This window comes from Lissotriton vulgaris, chromosome 1_1 (genome assembly GCF_964263255.1).
Source record: "Lissotriton vulgaris chromosome 1_1, aLisVul1.2, whole genome shotgun sequence".
In the NCBI taxonomy this organism is placed as follows: Eukaryota; Metazoa; Chordata; class Amphibia; order Caudata; family Salamandridae; genus Lissotriton; species Lissotriton vulgaris.
The window spans coordinates 1,663,312,609-1,663,338,482 of record NC_141685.1 but is presented as its reverse complement, the minus strand read 5'-3'; the positions used below and the strand labels follow the sequence as shown (position 1 = coordinate 1,663,338,482).

The 25,874-nt window shown below is 48.2% G+C and overlaps 1 protein-coding gene across 3 annotated transcripts in view; it reads right to left on the bottom strand.

The window, feature by feature from the left end:
- AHCYL2 (adenosylhomocysteinase like 2) overlaps positions 1-25,874 on the bottom strand; it is a 484,174-nt gene that overhangs the window by 159,009 nt on the left and 299,291 nt on the right. For all 3 annotated transcript variants that reach the window (XM_086918893.1, XM_086918894.1, XM_086918895.1), the window contains exon 7: positions 19,558-19,664. In XM_086918893.1, coding sequence (XP_086775019.1) covers positions 19,558-19,664 — 107 coding nt within the window. The remainder of the gene's footprint in view (positions 1-19,557; positions 19,665-25,874) is intronic.

Below are 25,874 nucleotides of genomic sequence, written 5' to 3'. Positions count from 1 at the left end.
TAATGTGTCATAATGGGCCCTATCATAACGTGCGAGCAGGGCTTGAGTGTTAGAGATCCTCCAGATGTTTGCCGCCTGTGCAGCAATGCGTTTGCCTGATGCCTCAAAGATTTTGGACTCTTTGTCAGGGGGAGGAGCGTCACCAGTAGTTTGCGAATTTGCCCTCTTTCGAGCGTTGGAAACCACCAGGGAGTCCAATGGCAAGTGTCCCTTAATATACGTGGGATCCGTGGGCGCCGCTTTATATTTCCTGTCGATGCGAGGATTGACCACCCGCGCCCGGGTGGGCTCCTTGAATACCTCCTGTGCATGCTTCAGCACCCCTTTAAGCATCGGTAGTGTCTTGACTTGTTTTTCGGCTACCGAGAAGGTGTCGACTAAAAAGTCCGCATCCACTGGGTCTGAGTGCAGCTCGACGTCATGGTTCGCTGCAGCTCTCTCTATTAATGCAATGAATGCCGCCGAGTCCTCTGTCGGGGACGTCTTTGCGGCGAAAAGTTGAGTGTCCTGCCCCGACTGCGGGTCGTCTGTGTCGCCTCCTGCTGTCCAGGGCACCTGCTCCTCGTCCGGATCCGAGTACGCAGGATAGGTGTACTCGGTCTCTTCCTCGTCGACATCAGGCACGGGGGAATGGGCCGGCGAGTGTTCCAGGGCTTGTGGAGACAGCGGTTCCATCAGAGCCGAAGAGTCCGCAGAGTACTTTTTGTTCTTGAGTGGAATCCTAAAAGGTTCCAAGGCCGGCTCCGACGTAATCTTCCGTTTGAGGAGCGACAATTTTCCGGTGTTGGCGTCGATGAGCACCTCACGACGTTCCTCCACTGCGAGCGGCTGGAGCCGAAGCTTCGACACCACCAAGGCAGCTTTCGGCGTCAATATTTCCCGAGAGTGTCCGCTCTGCTTAGGCGCGAAGGCCTTCGGCGCCGACTTGGGAGGAAGGGTAAAATGAATGGGCGTTTGTTCCTTGGCAGGCTTCGGCGTGGGCCTAGGCACTACAGTGTCCTGGCTGGGAACCACAGACTGTTGGATCCGCCGTAAGGATTCTCCCACCTTCTTTGTAAGGGATGCCGAGGGCTGAACCGACTCGAGCGACTCTTCGTCTTCGAGAGCTTGTTCGACGGTAAGCCTCTTCTTCGGTGCCGACGCCCCATGGCCTGGCGCACTGTCGGCGTGACGCTTCTTCGAAGCCGTCTTCGGGCCCGCGACCCCTTTCGGTGCCGACGCCGCCGCGTCGGATGCCTTCACCTTCGGCGCCGACCCAGAGGGCTTCGGGTCGGCCATTTTGGCGCGGCTCTTCTGGTCAGCCATTTTGGCGTGGCTCTTCAAGTCGGCCATTTTGGGTTTCGTGGAAGTTGACGCCTCCAGAACCTTTTTCACCAGCGCCACTTTCGGTTTCTGTTTCGCATCCGAGGGTGCGAGACCAGTTGGCTTCACTTTCGGTTTCTTGTTAGAAATGTCCGTGACCGGGCCCGGAGGCGGGGACGTAGGACTGATTGTTAGATCTTGGGTAAGGCCCGAAGGCGATCCCTCGACCTGGGCCGTATAACGGGGAGTAACCCCGGAGTCTTGTTGGGGATGCTCTTCGTCCGAGCTATCACCCATTGCGGGACAAGCCCGGTCGTCGTCCCCTACCTCGTCGGAGACTTCGTCGTAGGCCTCATCACCCGCGTCGCCGGTCTCTTCTTCGGACGCGGGGCCAGAGTCCGATTCTTGTACGTCGTCTTCTCCCTCAACCGATTCCTGGAAGATGTCATCAGGTGGGGGTGCCGAAGCCGACAATTGAGCCTGGAGCCGATTAGCCCGGCGAATCTTTAAAGTTTTCTTACTCCTAAATTTCGAACACGCCATGCAAGTGTCCTCACGGTGATCCGGTGACAAGCATGTATTGCACACGGGGTGCACGTCAAGGTGCGAATATTTAGAGTGACACAGCGGACACTTCTTGAATGGCGTCCGCTCCATAGCAAAGTGTGTAGTGTAGGCCCGTCCGCGTCGAAAGCACGTGGAGGGGCAGTAGGAGATCGAAGCTGAGAGTCAGTAAGAAACCCGAACGCAACTATACCGACGCCCAGCCTAAAGACCTTTTGGTCTTGAGTAAAAGTAGAACAACTATCGGTTCCGATAGAGGGAACCGAAAACACATCCGAACCTGATGGCGGAAAAAAACAATCTGGGGATGGAGGCGATGCCCATGCGCACTGTAGTCCAGGGGAGGAGCCACCTATCTCGTGATACTTCGAAGACTCTTCCAGGACAACAATGTGCAATCATCCGGACCCAACACTAGGTGGCGGACTATGCACAGATATGAATTCAGCAGCCCACATGCCTCGAACCAGGGCGTCCTTTCTAGCAATTAAAAAAGAACTAAGGGAAGAGGGGATTCAGTATTCCTTGCTCTTTCCTGCCAAACTACGGGTCATCCTCGATGGTAGGACACATTTTTTCCAAACCCCGGACGAAGCATGGTCGTGGCTTGAACTGTACCGTGCTGGAACAGACCGAACGTACAGAAGTGAGAGGGAAAGGCCGAAACCGGTCCGGATTAGGAAGTCGCAGCGCATTCGCTCACGGAACAAACTTCAGCGGGCCATGCGAGACGCCAAGATGGCGGAGGACAGGAAAGGGGCATTGGCTGCAACGGCTAGCATCACAGGGTCACAGCCGGAAAGAACATTGGGGGGGATCGGACTCGGAAGAAGATGGAGAGAAAACGGGAGGAGATGAATCGGAAACCGGGAGTGGGAGGGGACCAGCAGTCACCCCACAGACCTCGGATGGACTGTTTAATGAGTAATGTTTCGGAGAACTTAGTCACTCCGGGGTGCCAGCGGGGTCAGACTCTCCAGACTTTTGGTGTACTATCAGGTATGGGGTTGTGAAGGCAGCGTGGGATGGAGGGCGCGGGGTGGGAGCTCTGCCTACCCTGGACCGGGGTTCTATCACCCTCTTAGGGCCCTTAAGGCCGTCTGTGGCGACGACCGCAGATTAGTGTAAGTGTGTGGTTTTGATGGTTTGGAACGGGGCTGCAGCTGGGTTATTAGGTCTTGTCCTGGGGAGTGGGGTTCGGGGTGTTTTGTGGGGGACTGGGGAGGGAAAAGTTACTGCTGCGGTGCGGGGAACAACTGTTTGATGATGATACTGCATAGAAACGTATATAATGGGGTCGTTACCTAATGTGAAATGTATTACGTGGAATGTCCGTGGACTTCAGACAATGGTGAAACGCCATAAGGTGCACGCATACTTGGTGAGGCGGGGAGTGCACATAGCAATGCTTCAAGAGACTCATCTGACTAAGAAAGAGTGTGGAGCCTTACAACGGAGGTGGCGGGGTCAGGTGTTTGGCACAACATATTCGGCGTTTGCCAGAGGGGCCCTAATATGGATCAGGGCGGGGACACCATTCCAAGTCACGACACAACGGGTTGATCCTGAGGGTAGATATGTGGCTGTCGAGGGACGACTTTATGGTAGGGAGGTGGTCCTGTGTAGCGTGTATGCCCCCAACCCCGATCAGGCCCGTTTTTTTGACCGCTTAACGAGTTCGCTGGCCTACTTCCTTGCGGGTCCTGTTTTAATAGGCGGAGACTTTAACTCGATAACTGATGTGGTACTGGATAGGTCGCATCCCCCATTACTCGACTCCCCGGTACGCAGGCTGGTGGCCCATAGGAAAGACTGGCAGGAGAAGTGGGGACTGCTTGATGTGTGGAGGGAGCAGCATCCTGAGATAAGAGATTACTCTTACTTTTCTGCAATACATGAATTACATGTTAGACTGGATGCAGTACTGTGTAGTGGCGCATTGGCGCCGGTGGTGAACCATACTGAGTATCTGACTAGGACCATTTCAGATCATAATCCTTTATTGGTGTCAGTGCAATGGCAACAGGTTAGGTCGGCAGTCCCGTCATGGCGGCTGAGGCCTGATACGTTGGAGGATCTGGTGTTCAGTGATGCGGTTCGGGAGGGCATTGACCGTTACTTTGCGGAGAATGGGGGCTCTGCCTCGTCGCGATCAGTAGAGTGTGATGCGATGAAAGTGGTGGTGAGAGGGGTGTGCATGGGCAGGTTCTCGACAGCGAGGACGGCTGTTTTAAATGATCTGGCGAAAGCGGAGGAGAAGTTGCGGGGATTGGAACGAAAGAGGCCTGAACGACCGGATCTGCCGGAGAGCTTGGTGGAGGCTAAAGAGGTAGTGGCGACTGAGACCGAACGGCTGCGGTGTTATGACTACAAGCTATACAACGTCAAGGTGCATGAGGAACGAGATAAAGTGGGCACTCTCCTTGCCAGGCTGGCCGATCCAGAGCCTAGGGGGGGCCCGGTCTTGAGTAGAAGAGCAGAGGGGGAGAAGTAGTCTACTCGCAATCAGCAGTTCTGGCGTGTTTTCAGTCCTATTATAGGGGCCTATATGAATGTCACCTGGAGGCGGGGGGGTCTGACATAGGCGACCACCTGGCCCTGATCCCATTACCGGTGCTGGACAGCGAAAAGGCTAAGGAATTGGGAGGTCCCATAACGCTAGCGGAGGTGAGAGTAGCTATTAAACAGACAGCTCGTAATAAAAACCCAGGGGTGGACGGCCTGCCGATAGAATTGTATGCCAAATTTGTGGACACCCTAGCACCTAAACTACTGGAGGTGTATTCTGAGGCCAAGCAGTTGGGTTGCCTGCCGGAATCGATGAGAGAAGCACTGGTGGTACCACTGTTGAAACCAGGCAAAGATGCGTTGAATGTGACGTCTTATCGACCCTTGTCTATGCTGACGGTGGACTATAAGATTTTGAGTCGTATTCTGGCCACCAGGTTACAACCGACAATGACCACACTAGTGTACAGAGACCAAGCGGGATTTATCCCGACTAGGAATACCTCTATGAATATACGACGGTTGGTTGGGATTTTGGATGAGGCCGGGACCTCGGCTCTTGACTCAGTGGTGTTGGCGGTTGATGTCGAAAAAGCTTTCGACAGCCTTGAGTGGGAATATCTAGACGAAGTGCTGCTGAAGTTCGGGATCGGGGAAGGATTCCGGAGATGGACGAGGGTGCTTCACACGTCGGCAAGAGCAAGGGTGCGCCTGGGGCGGCTGGTGTCTTCGGCCTACCCTGTTTGTAGAGGAACGAGACAGGGTTGCTCGTTGTCTCCACTGCTGTTTGCATTGGCGATGGAGCCATTGGCGGCACAGGCGAGGATGGGCACCATGTACAGGGGGATAGCGCAGGGGCCATTTCGCACTATATATCATTATACGCTGATGATTTGCTGTTGTACCTGGCGGACGCTGGAAGATCCCTGGAAGGCGCAGTGGATATGCTGGCTGGATTCGGTCGGTTGTCCGGCCTTAAGGTGAACTGGACTAAGATCTGTATATTCCCATTGCGGGCGGGCACGCCCTGTCCCCCACTGGCGAGGGAGGTAGTGTGGGAGCCCGCCGGCTTCAGCTACCTAGGAGTGCGCATTTATCACGGGGCCGCAGACCTCTTGGATGGAAATATAGGGCGTTGCATTCGGGCACTAAAGGGCAGCATGGCGTTCTGGGCCTCCCTCCCTCTGTCGGTATTGGGCTGAGTAGCACTGCTGAAAATGGTGGCGCTTCCGCGGCTGCTTTATTACTTCAGGACACTGCCGATATGGATCCCTCAGCGGATCTTTAAGGAACTGAGGATGCTGGTGACTAGCTTCCTATGGGGCCATGGCCGACGTAGAGTGGCGTTGGATACCCTGACTAGGCCCAAGGTTGAGGGGGGAATGGCAGTCCCCGATTTCGAACTATATTACCTAGCGGCGCAACTGCAAATCCTTACGCAGAATGTCGCTAGGGAATTTAGGGGTCCAGAGAGCGACCGCGGCACGGGTATCCAGAAGTGCATCCTATCTTATATAGTCATGCAACAAAAACTGGACTCAAGGGATCTAACGATGGAGGAAAGAACGCTTAAAATGTGCTGGCAAAGGAGTCTGAAAAGAGCGAGGAGAGACCGGCCATATGCACCGGAGATAAGTCAAGTCAAGTCGAGATTTATATAGCGCGCTACATACCCATAGGGTCTCAAGGCGCTTGAGGAAGGGGGGGGGAGTTACTTGTCGAATATCCAAGTTTTAAGTTGCTTTCTGAATGCTAGGTGGTTCTGAGTAAGGCGGAGGTGAGTGGGAAGAGAGTTCCAGGTTTTAGCTGCCAGGTAGGAGAAGGATCTACCTCCCATGGTGGCTTTGTTGATTCGAGGTACAGTGGCAAGGGCTTGGTTGGAGGATCGTAGCTGACGGGGGGGGGGGTGTAGAAGGACAGTCGTGTGTTGAGGCATTCAGGTCCAAGTTCGTAAAGTGCTTTGTGTGCGTGGGTTAAGAGGCGGAAAGTAATCCTCTTATTTACGGGGAGCCAGTGGAGGTTTTTCAGGTGACCAGAGATGTGTTCTTTACGCGGGATGTCTAGTATGAGCCTGGCTGAAGCGTTCTGGATGCGTTGGAGTTTTTTCTGGAGTTTTGCGGAGGTACCGGCGTATAGGGTGTTTCCATAGTCCAGGCGGCTCGTGACCAGTGCGTGGGTGACCGTTTTTCTAGTTTCGGTGGGGATCCAGCGAAATGTTTTTTTGAGCATGCGAAGAATGTTGAAGCAAGATGATGAGACGGCGTTGACTTGTCTGGTCATCGAGAGTGAGGAGTCCAGAATGACGCCCAGGTTCCGTGCGTGGTCCGTCGGGATGGGAGCTTTTCCAAGGGCCTCTGGCCACCATGAGTCATCCCAGGCGGAGGGGGAGGTGCCTAAGATGAGGACTTCTGTTTTGTCTGAGTTAAGTTTCAGACGGCTGTACTTCATCCACTCGGCAACTTCTTTCATTCCTTCGTGTAAGTTGTTTTTGGCGGTGTTAGGGTCTTTGGTGAGTGAGAGGATCAGTTGGGTGTCGTCAGCGTAGGAGATGATGTTGAGATTGTGTTGGCGAGCGATGGTTGCAAGGGGGCTCATGTATACGTTGAAGAGGGTGGGGCTGAGTGACTATCCTTGCGGCACACCGCAGATGACTTCCGAGGCCTCTGACTTGAATGGAGGGAGCCGGACTCTCTGAGTTCTTCCGGTGAGGAACGAGGTGATCAATTCCAGTGCTTTTCCTTGGATTCCAATGTTTCTGAGGCGCTGTAGCAGGGTGCTATGGCAGACTGTGTCGAAGGCTGCGGAGAGGTCAAGGAGGATGAGGGCGACTGTGTCTCCATTGTCCAATAGAGTTCGGATGTCGTCTGTTGCTGCGATGAGTGCGGTTTCAGTGCTGTGTTTGCCTCGGAATCCGGACTGTGAGGGGTCGAGGGAATTGTTGCTTTCGAGGAAGGTGGCAAGCTGGTTGTTGACAGCTTTCTCGATGACTTTGGCCGGGAAAGGAAGAAGCGAGATGGGGCGGTAGTTTTTGAGTTCGGTGGGGTCAGCTGTGGGTTTGTTCAGAAGGGCGCTGAGTTCTGCGTGTTTCCAGCTTTCCGGGAAGGTGGCGGAGTTAAGGGAGCAGTTGATGACGTCTCGGAGGTGTGGAGCTATGATGGAGTCTGCTTTGTTGAAGATGTGGTGAGGGCATGGGTCAGTTGGGGATCCTGAGTGGATGGAGTTCATCAGGCGGATGGTGTCCTCAGTGGAGATTGGGTTCCAGTCGTTAAGGATGTCAAAGGGGTGTGAAGGTCCTGCAGTAGGTTGAGTGGGTTGGTCTCCGGGTCGGTTGTCGAAGCTGTTGTGGATGTCTGCGATTTTGTTGTGGAAGAAGGCATCTAGGGAGTCGCAGAGGGTTTGGGAGGGGGTGATGTCGTTGGAGTTGGCTGATGGGTTGGTAAATTCTTTGACGATGTTGAATAATTCCTTGCTGTTGTGGGCGTTGTTATCTAGTCGGTCTTTGAAAGCGGCTTTCTTGGCAGACCGGATTAGTTGGTGATGGATTCGGGTGGCGTTTTTGAAGGCGTCCTTGGTGCTGGTGTTTGGGTCTTTTTTCCAGGCCCTCGAGGGAGCGACAGAGTTTCTTGGATTTCTTAAGATCATCGTTGAACCAGGAGGCGTGTTTGCTGCCTAGTTTGATTTGACGTTTTTTCAACAGTGCTAGGATGTCGGCGCTGTTGGATAGCCATTGGGTGAAGTTAATGGCTGCTTGGTCGGGGTTTGAAGAGTGGACAGGAGGATATAGAAGGAGCGATGAGGAGATCTGGTCGATGGTGAGTTTGTTCCAATTTCTACGCAGGGTGGGTTGGGGGTGGTTGTGGATTGTGGTCTTATTGTAGATAAAGTGAACGCATCTGTGGTCCGTCCAATGAGGAGCTGTGGTGTGGCTGAATGAGACATGTTTGCTGGAGGTGAAGATAGGGTCGAGTGTGTGACCTGCAATGTGGGTGGGGGAAGTGACAAGTTGTTTGAGTCCGAGGTTGGCAAGGTTGTCCAGAAGGGTGGTGGCGCTGTTGTCATTGCTCTTTTCCAGGTGAAAATTGAGGTCTCCCAATAGGATGTAGTCCTCTGAGGGGAGGGCGTGTGGGGTGATAATGTCAGCGATGTCGTCATTGAATTGTGCACGGGGTCCCGGGGGCCGGTAGAGGAGGGTGCCTCTGAGTGTGGTCTTGGGGTCGTTGTGGATCTGGAAGTGAAGGTGCTCGGCGCTGGCAAGGTTGACGTCTGAGCTGGTTGAGATGCGAATGGAATTCTTATGGACGATGGCAATGCCTCCTCCTGTGTGCTTGACGCTGTCCTTACTGATGATCTTGTATCCTTCAGGGATGGCAATGGTGATGTCTGGGGCTGAGGAGGCGTTCATCCATGTTTCTGTTAGGAAGGCGACGTCCGGTGAGATGGTGTCTAGTAGATTCCAGAGGTCGATGGCGTGTCTGTGGACTGAGCGGGTGTTGGGCAGGATGCAATGTAGGTGGTTGGTGTCAGGTCTCAGTACGGCGTTGGTGGATGAGGAGTTGGTTTTGGTGCCGTCGAACTTGCAGGAGTTGCATGAGAAGGGTCCATGGGTGAGTCCAGGGGCGGCTTGGACGCAGTTGGGGGAGCGGCCGGGGTTAAGGGCTAGGAGGGAGGTGGCATCGTAAGTAATGCGGGAGGGGTTGGAGGGACGGGGGCCAGGGGGTATGGCGCTGGGCACGGTCCAGGCGCAGACGGGCGCAGACTGGCGCAGAAGGGCGCAGACGGGCGTAGACGGGCTTACCTTTGGCGCACCTTCGGCGTGGCCGTAGCGCGTGGACGCTGGGCGTTGGGACATCTGACATTAATGGATAGTGGAGGGGGCGGAGCGGGGGAGGGGCAGATGGGAGGCGGGAGGTGGGCTCTAGGTGCTGGTCAGGCACAACAATCAAAATGGTGGGGGGAACGAAATACAGCCTGGGCGAGGTTGGGGTGGATGAGAGGAGAGACGCTGAGGGCAGTGGCAACGGCGCTACGTAGAGTTACAAAAGTGAGTCTGAGCGCTGGCTGACAATCGAAGTCAAAATGCCGAGGTGCACGTTATCAAAATCGGAATGGAGCGCACAATGCTATTTTTAAACATAAAGTGCAGGCATACAAGGCGGCAGCAGTGGCAGGCAAAACTATGGCAGGCAGGCGTATAGCGCTACAATACCAGTCTCTGTGAAGCGCTGTGGCAGTCAGGCAGGATGCACGGGGAGCGGCCGCTTCCTACGAGGTAGGAGAGGTCACAGAGGACCAGCAGGCAGGGCAAGCCTTCTGAGTCCGTGCGGGGGAGGGGCAGCTGGGAGGCGGGAGGTGGGCTCTAGGTGCTGGTCAGGCACAACAATCACGGGGGCGATTGGTCCCGGCTTCTGGAATGGGAGGAGTTGGGTTTACAGATGGTGGGGGATCTATACGTTGATGGAGCGTTGGTTCCCTATCACACACTGCAGGAGCAGTTTGGCTTACCGGATGGCACCTTTCTGTTGCATGCGGCGGTGGTGACCGCAATGCAAAAACATTGGGGAGTAGGGCTTGCAGAGCCGGAAGTGACCATGGCATGTCAATACGTGGTGATGGCCGCGGGCACTACTAAGGCGGTAACGTGCCTTCACACGAGAATGTTGAATGAGGGGCTCGCACCATTGCTGGCCTTGAAGTCACGGTGGGAGGATAGCATAGGCAAGCCTATACCGGACACGGTCTGGAGCCAAGTCTTGAGGCGAACGTGGAAAGGTACAAGAAACGCACGTTTTCAACAGGTGCATTTCTTTATAGTACATAGGGCGTACCTGACTCCGGAGAGGATCAAGCGATATTTCCGGGTGCTTGATGCAATGTGCCCGCGATGCCTGGCGCCTGAAGTGGATCTGGATCACCTGTTATGGGGATGTCCGAAATTAGGGACGTACTGGCCGGAAGTGGGGGAACTCTTGAATGCGGTGACAGATAGAGAGGTGGACTTTGATATGGCGGCATGTTTATTGCTCTAGTTTCCTCACACCAAAAAAACGAAAATTACTAGCAAATTTATCGATCTGGGACTCATGTTAGCGCAGAGAGAAATAACTTGGCACTGGAAGTCTAGAGAAGGCCCTTCGGTAAGAAGATGGATGAATGAACTGTTGAAATGGTCAGGCTGTGAGGGCATTATCAGACTGCGGCAGGCTACTAGGCTTGGCAAGGAGAGCTGCTTGGAAATGGCGAGAGCTTGGGAGATGGTGGTTCAGGCATTGCGTGACTACATGGTGGAAGAGGACGAAGAGGAACAATAGTCAGTGGAGATTCCATGTACTTTTAGCGATTACGAATAATTCCTGATATGTGGCGAACCCAAGACTTAGTATGGACTTAGAGTACCCGCACTAGCAGCAGTCAAAGGGGGAGGGGGGAGGGGGGAAGGGAGTTGTGAGGGGGGTGACCCGACATAGTATCACAGACCAACAGCAGGGAACAGTACTCGGGACTGAACTAGGAAGTGAGGGTCCCCGGGAGGATAGGCAGGCACAAGAGTAGTCGTGTTAGCGGGACCCGGGAGGAGGACCCTGGAGGGACAGGGATGGAACTGCATCAAATAGGATGTGGGCAGTTGACGGTATCTACATGTGAATTCTGTGATCACTGGTTGGGGCATGGAAGGGGGGAGTTTGGGGGAGTTTAGGGGGGTAAAAGCAGATACTGAACGGTGCAGCTGGTCGAATACCTGGGAAAGGAGTACACGGTAACGTCTCCCTGGGAAGGGTGATCCTGATGCGCCGCCCAGCCTCCGGGATGTGAGCTGAATGGCTGTGTACAATTTACCTATCGTCTTTTGGGTTGGTGCTGATGTGAGTGTACTGACTGGCTAATACGGAGGTCTTGTTTCTAATTCTGCAATAAAAACAAATTTAAAAAAAAAAAAAAAAAGCTCTTTCTGCTGCTGTTTGAGTATCTGGAAAAAATGTTTTCAGAATTACCGGTTCATTAAGGTGAAAATCTGTAGGAACCTTAGGCATGAAGCTGGGATAGGTACGATTCAGAAAAGGGGGTGGTGATGGACAGAGTATCTGAATTAAACAGAACACTCATACCCAGTCAACAGATCAGGGCTTGAACCATCACCGTTTTTAGCTCACTGCACCACTGGATTGGTACGAAGCACCACTTAATTAGATGTGAATTGCATGAAAGATGACTTAATCGTGAATGCTTGAATGTTGCTGACCCTTCTTGCTGATGTCAGCGCCAGCAGCAGAGATACCTTCCAAGAAAGGAACTTAAGGTCCACTTTATGAATTGGTTCAAATGGGTGTCGCATGAGTTGAGCGAGCACCACATTCAAATGCCAAGATGGAGGTGGACGCCGAATAGGGGGAACATACGAAAGAGCCCTTTAAAAAATTGTTGAATAACTCTAGAAGAGTAGAGAGAGTTAGAACCATCCTGACGGAATCTTGAGATAGCTGCCAAAAACACCTTCAACATGGAATGAGGTAATCCAGACTTTGCCAATTGAAGAAAGAACGGTAAAATCTGCTCTGGTTTGGCATGAATGGGATGTAAATTGACAGATTGACACCAAGTGCAGAACCTTTTCCATTTGAGTTTGTATGTCCTGATTGTGGCAGGTGCTCGAGCATTGGCTAAAACTTCTTTACACTCTGCAAGGATATCTAAGTGTGCAAATTCAAGGTGCTGAGGAGCCATGCTGCTAATTTCAAGGATGCTGGGTCCGGGTGACAGATGTGACCCTCTTGAATGGACAGAAGGTTCGGTATTGGTGGAAACTGAATGGGATCGCACTTCGAAAGTAGGAGAAGCTCGGTGAACAAGTATTGGCGAGGCCATCTGGGGGCAATGAGAATAAGGCGACAAAGCTGCTTCTTCATCTTGGAGAGGACTCTGGGAATCAGTGGAATCTGAGAAAAGGCGTAGGCATATATCTGTGACAAGTTCATGGAAAGCGCATTCCCACACGAGTCCATGTGGGGAAGCCAGCTTATGAAGTAGGGGCATTTGCGATTCTGGCTGGTCGCAAACAGGTCCAGCTTGGGACTGCCCCATTCCCAGAAAACTCGATCCAATGTTGGTTGATGCATTTCCCACTCGTGGTTGGACATTTGAGATCCGCTGAAAGAATCCGCTGGGACATTGGAAACCCCTGGAACATGGACAGCTGAGAGAGTGATCCCATGATGTAGTGCCCAGTCCCAGAGAGGGAAGGACCAACCTTGTACCGCCCTGTTTGTGTAGGAAGTGCATACTTGTCATGTCTGTCCGAATCAGCACCGACGTCCCTAGTATGATGGTTTGAAAGGACTTCAGAGCCAAAAAAATGGCTCGCAACTCCAGAAGGTTGATGTGCCATTTCCTTTGTTGTACATTCCACTTTCCATTGACTGTCATTCCCTGAAGGTGTGCCTTCCCATCCTTCGAGGGAAGCGTCCTTTGGGATTGTGAAATTTGGTACTTCCGATAGGAATGTACAACCCTCTCGCAAGTTCCTCATCCGAGTCCACCAAAGCATGCTTTTTGCATTTGAGGCGTTATGAGAAAGTCATCGAACGACCCTGAAACCTGCAACCATTGGAGGTTAAGTTCTTCCTGCAAAGGCCTCATTCTGAGATGGCAATTTGGTATCAACGGGATGCAGGATGAAATCATCCCCAGAAAAGATTTGAATAGTCGAACTGAAACGCACTCTTTTTCTTGCAAAAGGCGAGCTAATTTTCAGATCTTGTGCTGCCTCTCTCTTGAGACGAAATCCTGCGTGAGGTGGGCGTCCAGTGTGGCTCCCAAGAAGGTCTTCCTTTGTGACGAATTAGATCAGATTTGTCAAAGTTGATGGAAAGACCGAGAGACTGGAAAAGCGATAGACATCTTTGGACGTGTGTCTTTGCCTCTGATAAGGAATTCGCCTTGAGAAAAAGTCGTCCAAGTAAGGGAAGATTTGAACGCCTTCCAAGCGAAGGTGTGCGGCCACCGGAGCTAGCACCTTTGTGAACACATGGGGTGCTGACCGTAGTCCAAAGGGAAGGACTCTGAACTGAAAATCCATGCCAGCTACTCTGAACCGTAAGAACTTTCTGTGCCTGGGGAGGATCGGCACATGAAAATAAGCATCTTGAAGGTCGAGGGTGGCCATGTGCTCCCCTACCAAAAGAAGCTGGAAGATTTCTTGAAGCCTTAACATCCGGAAGGACAATTTTTTCAGGTATTTGTTGAGGGCGCGCAGGTCGAAGATGGGGCGCCATTCCCCTGTCTTCTTGCGTATGAGGAAGAATCTTGAGTAGAATCCGGTTCCTCTTTGCAATTGAGGGACTTTTTCGATCAATCCTTTCCGAATCATTAAATTTATTTGGGAGAACAGCTCCTTGAGATGAGCAGGAGGTGGTGCCTTGGGAGGAGAATTTGGAGGGGTTTTGATAAATTCCAAAGTGTGGCCTCTGGCCACTATATCTAGGACCAACTTGTCTGTAGTAATTTTGGACCAGTTCGAATAGAAATGGGATACTTTTCCTCCAATCTTTGACTGGGGGACGGGCAGAGATGGTGGCAGGTGGCATATCATTGTTTCTTGGAGGAATCCCGCCCACGATAGGAGGACCTCCTCTTTGATTGCGAGTAGTGGTTACCTCGCTGTCCGTGCGTCTGTTGTTTATATGGTTGATACCTCTGGTTACTTTGAGAGGCTTGGTATGTTCTTTAGTGATTGTAGCTCCCTCTATTGGAGAAGGACCCACGTCCTTTGGCACCACGAAAGGACGACTTACGAAACTGAAGGCTACCCAGTGATCTTGCAGTTTGTGTACTTTTTTTATTGCCTGCAGGGCCTCGTCGACATGCTGGCCAAAGAGAAACTCCCCATCATACGGTATGTCGATGATTTTAGCTTGGACCTCTTTGCTAAAGGATGTGGACTTCAGCCAACCCTACCTACTTAGCACTGCTGTGCCCGCTAACTGCCTGAAACCTGTAGATGCCACATCTACTGCTGCGTCCATCATTTCCACAGAAGTACACTCCCCTTCGTGCAAGATTTTTCTAGCTTCGGATCTTTCAGGCTCTGGTAGCATTTCAATATATGGTGAGATGTCAGACCATATTTGCCTGTCTTATCTCCCTAATAGTGGAGACCTTCTTGCCAATAGAATCCAGACGTCTGCCATCCCTGACTGGTGGAGCAGTTACCTGTGAAGAGGGGTTCCTGGCCCGTCTCCGAGACGCTTGGGCGACGACAATCAGTCTTAGAGTGTCTATAAGACATGCAGGTGAGGTATTTGGTGCCTTATACTTTTTGTCCAAGCGAGGCAAGACTGCAGAGAGAGAATTGGGCGTTGACATGATCTTCAGCCCCTCTTTCCAGATGAAGTCTTTGATGGGAATGGCTCTCACTTGCCTCTGCGGCCGATCTTTGAAATCATAAAGGAAACAGTCGTCCTTTTTCGTCTCCATGGGAATTCGAAACCTCTTTGTAACTCTTTCCATTATGAGATGGAAACCCCCAATATCTACAGGCAGATAGTCCGCAGCAGGTGGAGCAGATGGGGATGGAGTTTGTATTTGATATTCATCCCACTCAGATAGTACAGACTTGTCATCAACTTCTCCTTCTTTCCTGTCCTCATCAGTGTTGATAACCTCCTAGGAATGGTGAGATTGTGCCAGAGAAGGTGGGCCTGCAGATCGTACTGCGGATACTGGTGCTGAAGAAGGTTGTCTTGGGCATCTGAACGTCGATACAGAGACTTGAGGCATGGGCGTCAAAGGAAGCGACTCAGCCGATTCAGAAAGAGGAAGCCGGCGATAGTAGTCGTCCAACATGTACTGCAAGTTATTGAGGAGAGCTAACGGCATCTGTGCAGTAGGCACCGTAGCAAGCGCCTGATGTTCAAGGAACTGCTCCTCCTCCTCACCCTGATATTTCATAAGCAGCTCAGATGGACTCCTAGCAGTGCGGAACCGGTCATCCACATCGGATTGCTCCTCGTCATCTTCAGAGTCCAGTAACTGGTCAGGTAACTTCAGCAGGGAGAGAGCCACTAACAAAGAAGCTGCAGTAGGAGATCGTAGACTGTGTGGCAGACCAAACTTGTAATTCCTTACATGACGATAGAAGAGGCATCGACGGTTGTTCTGTTGACTGTGCCGTCGATGGAGATGGTGTGAGGATAGTGACCGCCGACAAGACCGGCAACTTCGACGACTAGGCAATTTTCGTCGACGATGCTTTTGACGACGAGGCAATCTTCATTAACGATGAGGTAGTCTTCGTCGACGGTGAGGTCGTCGACGGGAAGTTGATCTACGTTGACGAGGAATCCTTCAACGGGGTGGCGCTCGTTGACGAGGAAGCCGTCGTCGAGGTGGCCTTCGTCGACGATGCACCCGTCAACAGGATCTTCTTACCCTTCATCGCCGCCGTTGAAGCGTCGACGATAGATGGCATTACTTTAGTCAACGAGATGGGTTGAACTGTCACAGAGACAAGCGTCGACTGAGAAGAGGCAGACGAAATTAACATTTTAGGCCTTGGCGACGAAAAGGTGACTGTTGACGTTGAGAATAGTCGACGGAGGAGTCGTCGACGGAGTCATCGTCGACAATGTCGTCGACGACAGAACCACTTTCTGAGGTAAAACTTTTTCAGGAAGTGTAATGTTTGGTAAAACTGTGTACTGAATTCCATGTTTCAGCCTAGCAAATCTTGGAAAAAGGGTACATTTTCCAGTAGAGCAGCTGTTGCCACCTTGACCCGAGTAGAATGGGCCTTAGGCCTGGCTGGTAAGTATTTGTTGACTAACTGACAGGTAAAAACTATACAAGAAACTATCCACCTTGAGATTGTCTGCTTGAAGGAAGCTATGCTTGTTCTCATTGGACCATAGTTGACAAATAGATGGTCAGATTGTCCAATATATTTAGTTTTTTCTAGTTAAAACTGGAGTACTCATTTGATATCTAAAGAATGCAAGTACTCTCTGCTGGGGTGGAGCGGTTAGGAAAGAATGATAGTAAAGAAATGGGTTGGTTTATGTCAAAAATCAGAAGCCACTTGGGGAGGAAACTCGGATGCGTTCTCATGACCACCCTGTTAGCATGAAACACTGCGTAGGGCTCTCACAGTAGCAATCGCCACTAGAAAAGCTGCATTCCACTTAAGGTGTAAAGAGGCCTCGTATAAAGACTCGAAAAAAGGGCCCATGAGTTTTGAGAGAACAATAGATTACGTTCCCACAGGGGAGAAGGTGCTCTTACAGGAGGTAACACCTTCTTTAGCCCTTCTAAGAAATCCTTTACCACAGGCATTTGAAAGAAAAATCAGTGTGGGAGACTTTCTGAAAGCGGTAATGGCTGCGAGATGTAACTTTATGGAGGAAAACTGCAGTCAAGACTTCGCTAAATGAAAGAAATCCAGTAAAATGACATTCTCTTGCCCCAAAATTGGCCGATAGTCATTTTGGGCACACCACAAGTAAAAATGCTTCCCTTTGAAGTCCAGTAATCTTTTTTTGGTAAAAGATTACTGGACTCTGAGGATGCCCGCACAGTCCTGTGATAGGCCTGAATGCCCATACTGGTTGAATTCAGGAGCCATGCTATTAAGCTCAGTGAGGGCAGGCTGGGGTGATAAATCTGCCGGCTGAGCTTGTACAAGTGATCCTGTCTAATGGCAACCTCGTGTGGTCTTTCTGATAGATATGGCAGATGTGGAAACCACCACAGACGAAGTCATTCCAGAGTTATAAGGATTATTCTGGTCCTGGACCGGTACAGCTTGTTGCTCACTGTAGGAATCAGTGGAATTCGGTCAAACGTGTAAAGAAATTTCCCTGACCAGCCTATCAAAAAGGGTATTCCTCTTGGAGCCTGGTCGAGAAAACCTGGACGCGTAGTCTAGGAATTTTTTGTTGTGTTAATCTGCAAACACGTCCATTTGCGGATGTCACCATTCTCGAAAAATGTCTTACACCATGTCATCATGTAGAATCCAGTCGTGATTGTCTGTGAAGTTGTGACTTGAGTGTTTTTGGATTCCTGGCAGGTGAATGGCTGAGATTAAGTCCCTGGCTATATGCCAGTTCCATATGGTCAGCGTTTTCAGAGACAGGGACGAGATTAAGCCCATCCCGTTATTTGTTGAAGTAATGCCTTGTGGTTGTATTGTCCGTGTGGACCAGAAAAGAGCTAGTCATTATGGATGGATAATAGAACTTGAGGGCTACATGGACTGCCCTATGCTCCAGCATGTTGATGTGATACTGCTGTTCCTTTTCCAACTACAGTCCTTGGGTTTGCAGGGGACCCACCTGAGCACTGTATCACTGGAGTGAGGCATCCGTGATGAATGTCTGTATGAGAGTGTCCTGGGGGAAGGGGACTCCTACCAATAGGTTTTGACATTGAGATCATCATGGTAGTGATTGCTTCGCATCCTGCAAGAGAGTCAGCTTGTTGTCCCAGCAAACTGAGATCTTAGTCCACAGATTTTCCAGAGTTTGCTGTAGTGGTCTCATGTGCAACCTGGCATTGGGAACGATGAAGATGCAAGAGGCCATCAATCCAAGAAGAGATGCCACCTGTCTGGCCAATGAATGTCGAGTGCGCAGGAGAATATAACACTACAGACTAATTGAGGATAATACTCCTAAGGAAACACTCTTGCATCTCTTGTTTCTAGAGTTGCCCCCAGGTAGTGTAGCTTTTGTGTTGATGTTTGTATGGATATCGTGAAATTGATCTGAGACCTAGATTTTGCAGGGTCTCGAGGCAGGTCAGTTAGTGGCTTTCCATATGAGCCAGTCAAATAAGTCGGGTAGGACGTAGTAGGACGAAACGCGTCAGCTGTATCCCTGTGAAAATTGATGTTTATTACCACAGTTTTTAAATCAATAGAAAATTGGAATAAAAGAAACAATACATTTGAATAATATCTGCATTGTATATAGATTATACATTTGTTCTCTCAGTGTTTGTAATTGATGTGTGGTGCACCTGTGCTTATGCTTTAAGACCCTCAAGAAGTGCTAACTCTTTCCTCCTGAAAATACAGATATTTTACAAAAAGAGAACATGCTACTGAGCTCTCTCTGGCGCTGCACCAAAGATCTGGAACTCTCTTCACCAGAAGTACGCAGAATCCTCTCCATGGTTGCTTTCAAATTGGAAGCTAAAAGATTCTTTATGAACAAGTTCTTACCTTAATTAGCTCTGGATCATCTGTTATAATAATAATAATAATAATAATAATAATCCACATTTGTAAAGCGCGAACAATCACCCGTAAGGGTCTCTAGGTGCTTGGGGCCGTTGGAAGATTAAGCAAGCTATTGCCCAGAGTCACATGGTGCTGGGCTAATCTGCCGCCGGCACCGGGGATCGAACCGTGATCCCCAGATTCCGGAGTCAGTCACCCTGGCCGCGGCGCCACACCTCTCCCTCTAAGGCACTGGTCTTACAAACTTACGACCTGCACCGAGTGTTACTCTTCTTTTAACCGATCATTTGCTCCCTGCTCAGCACACATTGTACCACTTATTTTTTTACTTTTTATTTACTTTTTTGTGTTGTAAATGTTTGGTGTATTATTCATATTTGATGCCGATACTGCAACTTATTATGACTATTGATTATTATCCCCTAGAAGAGAAAGTCTTCCACTTAGTAACTAACCACTTGCTTAACCAGCTGCAGATGCTGCATTGCTTCTCAATACAAAACATGTTGATCATAGTGTCAATGTAGGTCAGGGTTACTTTTCGTCAAGGTCTCAAAGATAAGAATGAATAGCTAAGAGGAGAACTTTGCTCCTGAAGACAGATGTGAAATACTGATTATACTTTGGGTAAGTGCCCCTTTTAAAAATACATATTCTTAGAGTTGTGAAGACTCAACCAGATTTCGAGCTGAGGGGACTGAAAGGGCTTCCGACAGACAATGCTGTGGATATCTCAATATAAAGCCAGAACGAGATCCAAGAGAAACCAAATTAGATTGTTCAAAGTTTAAGATTAATTCTCAGTGAGGCAATGTTGAAAATGCCTCATTTGTTTAAACAGAACCTCACAAATCAGTATTTCAAAATAAACCATAGACAGGGTTCAAGAGTGCACTGGGGAGTAAAGACCACCTCTGAAACCAGGAGCAGTGTTTATTACTAAATTCACTTACCGATGGACACCAGTTACACTCTCTTCTACGATACCCTTGATCTTCTTAAACATGTTAGGGTATTTTTTATAAATCCAATGTGTGAGGTCACCACCATCATCTAGTATCTGGAATTCATAAAAAAAGTAAAGTGAATGAAATAAAACTTGCATTTCAAAATACGGTTGATGTGTATGCAAAGCAAGTATATAGTGATGAATGACTAAAACAGAACACCTCAATCAAATCACTAATTAACCGTCACATTCAGCTATTCACCATAAGAAAAGCTACCCGTTAACACTGAAAAGTGGCCCAAAGTTAGTAAAGGCTGACCATACCTTCTCTATGATAAACCTTAGTCAATGTATGCCACCCGCATGCATTAGTGGCACATCAACGTAAATACCTTCTCTATGATAAACCTTAGTCAAAGTAAGCCACCCGCATGCATTAGTGGCACATCAACGTGAAATGTATTTTTACAAAAAAAGGTGATAAATTTGGTGTCCCAGAACACTACATCATGCATTCATTCGGGACCATGACTTGATTCCCCACACTGACCAACTATGAAACAAAGGTCAGCAATTCTAGATGTGCACCAACCTCTGCAGTACATTTTTTAGACTGCATGGAGACAGGGTGGATGCAAACATCTGCAGCAACATTAGATCAAGTTACCCCCCCCCCGTCGCCCCTTCACTTCAGTAACAGCTCTCACCTTCGCCAAAAATATAAAAGTGCAGTTCCACCACGTAGTAAGGGATGCATGATGGTGGAATAACAATGTGTACCAAATTTGTATTGGAAATTATGTGAAATCCTGAGTTGTAGGCTAGCACATACATTCTCTTGATAACTGGAATAAGATTAACAACATTTCGAGACACAGTTTCAGTAAGGTGCACATTGTTACACAGGTTGGGCACTGGCAAACCTTTCCAAATTGGTCTTCTCACAAGTTTCCTAGAAAAAGGGAAGTTTTTAATGATACGGTCTTAAAAATGAGGTATTAAGACCAGAGGTCCAATGTCTCAAAGAACAGGTACTCTGAAGAAATATTCTGTTGAGGAGGGTTCTGGTCAAGAGGACGATACAGACTGTAACTGTGTCACGTATCAGCATGTGAGCATTAATGATACAGAGATAATAAGCCAATCCACACCACAAATTATCTCAAAGAGCAAATATTTTCACAGACATGTTGATCAGCAAGGTTTCCTTTCCACCAACCAGGTAATCTTTCATCTAAAGTTAAAAAGCTTGTTGAGGGATGTCTGCATTTTATAATTCTTTCTTACAACTCCTTTTGCATAGAAGGGCCTGATGTATCAAAGATGAAGTTGCAAAGAAGTTGGTGTTTTTGCCCACTGACAGTTTTGACACCAGACCGTCATTCTGTGCTGTGACTGAAAAACGAACCTGTTGTTGTGCAAAGTAGAACATGTCTCATTCATATTAAAAAAGACAGGATTCTTTTGCAAATCCCATTAACAGTTTGCCAATAAAGGAATGGTGGCCTACACTGAGGGACAGCAGACTTCGATCTCTGTACCCAAAGAAAGGAAAATATTATTTAAATGCAGCCCTATCCCCTAAAGGATGAATCAAAAAAGAGAAATGCCATCTCCGAGTGGAAATGGGGAAACAAAGCACTCCCCTGGACTTGCGGTCTGCTCCCACACTTCCAACAGCCAACATTTGCAAGGTGGAAACTGTCCCTCGAGAATGGCTTCTACTCAGCAAATGAAAACCACCTTCTTTCAGCCTACTGAGGGTAATTTCAAAGGTGACCATGAGGTACTAAACAACAGATGCCAAATGACAGCATCTCATGAATAGTGAGGCCAATAAGATTTCTCTGGTGAAAACCAGTCCACAAAAGTAAAGACTTACTAGACACAGACAACCAACAAGGGCATGCCACTGAACTAGCATGTTATAGCCGTTCTACTCCGTTACCATGTAAACAAAACTCATCTAGCCAAGAAAGCTATGTAGGAGTAGGAACAAAAGACCCAAAGTATATGCCTTCAGCAGGCACACGTTTCTCTGCAACTAATATCTGACGATCTCCAGATGTCCAAATGTAGCATTCCTACTGGAGCTCATGAAGGCACACTTATCAGAGACTCACTGAAAGTAGAATAAAGTACATTTGTTGAAAAGTCAAGATATTTGCAACAAGGTATCCGGGAATTCCATACAGGTACCCCATGACACCTTGGTGAGTTCCTCCTTTCAGGCAAACAAGTGAGCAAGCTATAAAGTAATAGAACATCCATCCAGCTTCAATGCAGTATCTGCTTGAGTGGCGCTCAGTAGAGCACAGACAGAGCAAAGTCGGAGGACGCTGATTTAACAGTTTACTACCCCCAAAAGCACATGTCACTTTGAAATGTGAAAGCCGGGGACTCTTACCCAATTTGGAAGCACGGTTCAAAAGCCGTAACGGAGAGGAGATTTCACCAAAGGTTGCAGGGAAACAGCGCATTCCCTAATAGATTAACCAACGAAAACAGGAATAGCACAACACAATTCAACAAATAGAGCTAATGGTCTTAATCTCAAACAGAAACTGTACCTCCGACAGAAACTCTGCAAAAATGAAATAAGTAAAGGCTGGGTGGCTACCTGTCTCCGGAAGTATCTAAATCTCGGTCGTATCCCCAGATGCCTCAGAATGTATACCATCCTTAAGTGTTTATTTTACTCTAAACCAGTCATTGGGGGAATGGGCAGGAAATTAGCCACTATGCTCGAAAAGGAAGCCGACTATCATTACAAATATGCATGGTGGTGGGGCCACAGGTAAATTACACTGCAAAGTAAGAATTTGATGGACCAACTGAAAACTAATCTGAATATTGATTCAGAATAGTTTAGACAAAACTGAGGAACCTCTATCGAGGCATGGGCAAGAGAACTACATAAACCACGCAAATTACAAAGGGGCAGAAACAACTAAGAACCTGGAAGCGTGTTTTAACGTTTTGCAAGGAAATTTGACACCAGAAGTAAGGTCATCGAACACTAGAACCGAAGTGATGATATCAGATTGGAGTTCTGATGCAGACTCAACAATGAGAAATTGCGAAAGGATGAACAGGATTTCTTTTTAAACCAGCGTCAAAACAAACAAGAACATAAGAGTGACAACCCAAACAAAGGTAGTGGAACACAAAAGCAGAACAGCCTAGAGTGGAGGAAACGCCAAAGGAAGTTGAACAAGTCCTATGGGAACAAGGGGAAGAGGCCAGAATAAATTCTGAACCTTGCGGAGGGCAAATTTACAATCATTAATAACAGAGTCCCCCTAACGAGCACAAATTGAGTGCTTAGGACTATAATGAAGACCTCTTGGGGAAGAGAGAACACATCCAGCATCACTTTTACCTCCACACCAGTCTATCCTCTCTCCGCATCAGTTTGCCTTCACTTCTAAACTTTTGAGCCTCATCACAACCTAGAAAAACAAGCTTGGCCAGTCTTCCACCTACCCTTTATGTGTGCTTGTCCCCAACCCCTTTGTGTGCACACCTCGTCTTTTCAGTTCTCAGAGTGAAAATCCAGACTTCTTAAGCCGATCTAGGCATGCATTCAAACTTCTCACAACCTCTCTGGGGCATAGCCAGCCTTTCCGAACCCCACGGAGTGCACCCAGTCTCTGGGGCTTCTACTGTGGGCCACTAGCCTTCCGCTGACCCCTTTGCACCTGCCTTGTCAAACTCCAACCCCTCTGCACTCATCAAGCCCATTGCCCCTGCATGCACCCAGTGTTACCACTGCTCTTGCTTGTGCTCCTGCTCTTTTGTATGCACCCAACAATTGCCCCTCTTTGCAGCAATTAACCTTTACCTGCTCACCCTCGTACACCCCATGCACACGCCCTCACAGCCTTCTCCCTACAGTGCAACCCTTGCGGCTAATTTAACGTCTGCCCCACGATACTCTTGTCTCACGTTCATTCCTTCCGTCAACTGCTCTTTTCTCCAGACCAGACTTCTATTCCACCGCGCGCTCACTCCTTGGTCCAAAGAAGCCCCTTTCTCTACAAAAATGTTCAGACTCCTTGTCAACATCCATTTTGCTTCATCATTCACATCTGTACAGACGGTCTCTCGGTACACACACAGGCAATCCCATGCCATTAGAGGCATATTTGTGATAAAAATCGCAATGCTGCCCCTTGTAAAGTACTGCATGTGAACAAGGCCGAGGGAAACCTAGGGCCTGCGTGAAGCACAGCTGAAGACTTGGAAGTCTCTCCTAATTCTAGATAGTTTCAAGACAAACTTATGTCAAAACCATTTTATCCATTTCGAAGAAACAAACTCAAAAACATTTAAATAAGAGTTGTTACCACTCTTTTGTATTCAACAAGTTGTCATTCTTAAAAATTCACAATACATAATAAATGTTTATGATCATATGTACAAAATGAAAAGAAGAAACATATTTTCAATCTTGACAAACTACAATAGGACCCAATGCATTTCTGGGTTTCAAAAAACCCTTTGTCAGGGTTAATCCGATCCAAGATTTCACAAATTAATTGACAAGATGTCCTCAGTTCAGAGCTACAACAGAAATCAAATGAGTATAAGATGAGTCACTGTCATGTCACGATGTTAACACATGACTAAAAATAGCTTTTGTACTCAGGAGGGATATGGGGTGAAAGCAGGGGTGCAACGTGACTTTAATATAGAGTGCTGGAAAACACTGATGTTTGCGATAGATTGATAAAAACTGTTACTTAAGTTGCTCGTGAATGAGTGTAACTGACTACTCTCCGTCCCCACTGCCCCGTGTGAACTAATGTGCTAGGTTGAAATATATTGTTATAGGCAGGGGAAACCCAATAAACCCTTGTAGGCTTGGGCACTGTATGGTTTAAGTCAGAGTATGCTACAAGGGACTTATTTAGAAAATAGTCGATATAGTTGATGAGTTGTACCAATGTAACACACTCAATAGTATCCACAGGATAACAGTCTTATTGTTAAAAAATAAATTAATGGAAGGAAGAAGAGACCACATAGAGAATGACTTATGTTTAACAAAAATTTTTAGATTTACTGAAACAAAAGCAAAAATTGGGGAGATAAATACAGACAAATCAATTGGAGCAAAAAGTCATGAACAGAGGTAAATAGAATTTTTTCTACAGTTCATGACTAAAAACATCAACTCCTAATAGATGAAACAAACAACCTAAATTAATTAATAAAAAATGGTTGTAAGTTAGTGTCACAGCAACATATGAGGAGATGACTTTTGTTTCAGTAAATATAAAAAATGTTGTTAAACATAAGTCATTCTCTATGTGGTCTCTTCTTCCTTCCATTAATTTATTTTTGAACAGTAAGACTGTTATCCTGTGGATACTATTGAGTGTGTTACATTGGTACAAGTCACAGGTTGAAATATATGGCAATTGCCGCTTACCCAACAATTCAACTTATTGCTCTGATAAATGAAGATCTTCGCAATGCAGGAACACTGCAAAAGACAACACAATCTCAATATATATCAAGCGTATGCACAACAATCAAGCTATATCAAAAGGTTACGATATGGCAGCCTCCGCCGCCTAAGTGTGAGAGCTTACTGATGCAAGCGACAGAGATGCAAGTTTGCTCCGTGGTGAACGTGAAGAGATGAAATTTATATTCTAAAACAAAAAAAGGAAATGTGCTGTCAAGCTTCCCTGCAAAACTCAATAGTCGTCACAATGCTTCGCAGTACAGAAAACTCACCACGAACAACGCCGTGAGAAGAACCTCAGTACTCTAATTCCGACACCTGCAGCGTTCGCGATGACGTGTACAGCGTGTCGGCCATTCTTTAAAAAGCCAGACCGGAAACAAAAAAGTTAACTTGATAATACTTTTATTGTGTCGCATCTCCGAAAACAGAGACGCCATCTGGTGAATGCAACCTGACAACCATTCTTTAAAGAGCACGACCGGGAACAAAAAAGTTAACTTGCTTAAAAACGTTATTTTGCCGCATCGCCGAAAACTGAGAGACACCATCTGGTGAATACGTGTGTTCCAAGTGCTCAAACCTGTGAATCCCGGAAAGTGTTACATTTCTTAGGTGAGACAACTCAAAAAAACAATTGCAAAGCTTCGTCTAAGTCCCATACCTGGTAAACACTGCTGAAGCTCATCCTCTAAAGCATATGCATCTTCTAATGTCAAACTACAGTGTGACACAAAAGAATCTAAAAATTATCACAGAAAGAGAACGTCAATGAGTGCAAATCCTGTACAATATGGGTGTCTATTAACACATTTTCATGAGACTAAGACATACATGTATTTGAT